Source organism: Artemia sp. Qi Xiang Cuo, chromosome 2 (assembly GCF_049724085.1).
Source record: "Artemia sp. Qi Xiang Cuo chromosome 2, ASM4972408v1, whole genome shotgun sequence".
Taxonomy (NCBI): Eukaryota; Metazoa; Arthropoda; class Branchiopoda; order Anostraca; family Artemiidae; genus Artemia; species Artemia sp. Qi Xiang Cuo.
In genome coordinates this window covers 91,044,799-91,047,601 of record NC_142795.1, presented here as the reverse complement: position 1 = coordinate 91,047,601, position 2,803 = coordinate 91,044,799, and the positions used below count along the sequence as shown (strand labels likewise).

General features: G+C 36.0%; 1 protein-coding gene across 1 annotated transcript in view; it reads left to right on the top strand.

Annotated features, from left to right (window-relative positions):
- The first annotated feature begins 970 nt into the window (after positions 1-970).
- The window catches only part of LOC148955792 (uncharacterized), a 140,962-nt gene continuing 139,129 nt past the window's right edge, over positions 971-2,803 (top strand). Inside the window, exon 1 of the mRNA XM_089108354.1 lies at positions 971-1,076. Coding sequence (XP_088964480.1) covers positions 1,031-1,076 — 46 coding nt within the window. The 5' untranslated portion in view covers positions 971-1,030. The remainder of the gene's footprint in view (positions 1,077-2,803) is intronic.

Here is a 2,803-nt window from a genome sequence, read left to right as displayed (position 1 = left end):
TTACAATAAAAAGCGATCTTTCTGGTATATTTATTGTTATACTCCTTTTTCAGAATTTTGGTTGCTAATGGCATGAGTCGCTACTTACTTTAAGTTCATTAACATAAACTGTTTCTTGAAGCATTCATTCTTGAAGCTTAAAGGGTAGAAATTTCATATTTTTAGCGTAAAAGCGGGGTTCTGATGGAGGCGGCAGCCCCCTCATATACAAAACGATTAATCTTCCTTCATCCTTACAGGTTACAATTACTCCTTTCTATTTTCATTTCAAAAACGAAACTCATCGGAACAAACGAAACGCATTAAAACTTTACTTTTTAAATCGGAATAAGGTGTCTTGGCTTTTGAGTTTTGAAGTTCTCAGGAAATGTGTGGTCAAGCATGAGCCTATAATTTGGTTTTGATGGGGGTGGTGGTATTTCTGAACAGTGGGGCAAAAAATTAAAAATAACTAAAAAAGTTACTTTAAATTTAGTCCTGTGGAATATAAAAAAAGAAGGGGGGTACAAGCTTGAAGCCTATCTCCTTTTGTGAGTACCTGACTGTCGTATTTAGGCCATTATTACATCCAAGGGAACTTCAATGCACAACAAAACTCAAGATAATTGTTTGATTAGACAATGTACCATGAAAATGGCCAATTTTGTTTTAAAGTGTTTTGGACGTTCCTGAGCAAATAGAATACAAATTTCACAAGCAATAATTTAGGTAGGCTACAGACCCCCCCCCCCCTAAAAATAAGGGTCAAAGACGTTTTTCAGTGTGTCTGACTGTCGTAATTAACAACAAATGTAGTCCCAAATCCTTCTGTTCTTTTACATTCTCACGTATAAAGATGTTTTTTAGTATTTATTTAGAAACTCAACCTACTGGTTCTGATTGGTTTACCGTTGTTCTTCTACTGTGTAGAAATGTTGGTTTTTTATTGCTTTGGAGTCCACACGTGTTTGACCCTGGCTTTCACCGATTAGGTATTTCTTCAAGAATTATTATCAGTAGAGTGCTGACAATTAAAAGAGCGATTGGATTAATGAGGCTTGAACGGAGTTTGAGTCCCAATATGGGGGAAAATCAAGGTAAAAAAAGAGACTTATAAATAACTTTAAGATAATGCAAACGATAAAATTCAGTACAGGGACTTCTTTTCACTATTTACAACTTACTATAAAAAAAAACTTTTCTAAAAAAATTAGGAATTGAATTTGGAAGTTAAAACATGCGTATAATATATTAGTTTAGAAATTTGAAATGGTAAGAAAATGGGATTGATTAGAATTCACTAATTAGATATTAGAATATATACAATACCTAGAACGAGCAGAAGCTACAGTGAACTCATGCTCAAAACGAACATCAAGACCACACAGTGTGTGTTGCCACACTTATACAATCCTAATTCCAGTGGGGTATAGCATGCCAGTTTTACTAATGAAGTTGAGAGAAGTAAGATAAAACAAAGAACAAAAAAAAATTAAGGAAAAAGCAAAACCAACCGAGGGTGATTTTCGGCCAGGGAATGAAAATGTTTCCATACTTACTGTATAGCCAGTGTGGTCTCAGAATGTTTAAGCAGGTAGGGGTTGGGAGTCAATGGGGGTTAAAGCCCCTGAGCGCTGTTTTCGTCTTATGTGATCAATGAAAGATCATAAGTTCAAAGAAGTGCAACATTTCTTTACTTTGGAGGTCAGGGAAGGAGCAGCTTGGGTTCTATGACCCTTTAATTGCATAGAGAGAAAATTTTGCCACGATCCTGATCAATCTGCCTATGGCAATTAACAATAAGTAGATAAGACCATGGTACTAGAAGCCATAGTAATGACTTTGGCGAAGTGTAGCTGTGAAGCGTGAGCGCTTCGAAAGGTTTAAGTAATATATTCTAGGTGATTTCCATAGGAACTGTATAAGAATATCTATAGGTACCTGTTGGAAAAATGGAATTTCAAGCGATAAACCCTGCGTGATTTTTGGCCATTCAGCTGGGGCCAAACGACAAGTGGAACGTTCTCGAATCGTACAGGAAGAGGTGAGAAGAAAATATAGAAGAAGAAGATGAATATAGAAAATTAGAAAAAGAGGTGAAGTTGAAACTTCACCGGGAGACCTGAAGTGTGAAACCCTAAACAGAGCCTGGTGGAGGAAAAGTGCTTTGTGCCATATTCGCCGCTCACGTGTTGTATTAAAAATCCTGTTTCACAAACGAAAGTTAAGAGCCAAAATAAAACTTAAAACGAACTTAGAATATCGTGCATACGAAGGGGGCCTTACCACTCCAGTCCCAAGTTTTTATTCTCAAGTTTTACTATATTCTTATAGTTTTTGTAATGTATATTCTCATAATGGCAGCATAGCCCAAAATTAATTTTATGTTCCTTTGAATTTTCTTTTTATTCATCTGAAGAACTTTCCATTGAAATTTCGGAGATATGGACCTAAATTTATTCTGGTACTGTTAGTAGAGAGGGGTCAGGAGGCGCGATCACGCATCCCTGCTGCCACCTATAACTTTTTTTACATAATTCATGGATGGTTATGTGTGTCGGTCGATTTATTTGATGTTTTTCATGGATGTTTAATGGTTTTTGTCAGTGAGAATTTGAAAAACAGGAACTTTGTCACATTTATGGATGTCAACAGCAATTCATGTCTGTTATATTGTTTTCTAAGTGAGAATGAAAAAACAGGAATTTTCTCACTTGGAAAAACAGGAATTTTCTCACATGGAAAACCATAAACCACGTGGTCCTGTCACGAGTAGAACCTGTGAACTTGATTTACATAATCGCTAGGGGAAATTATTGATTCA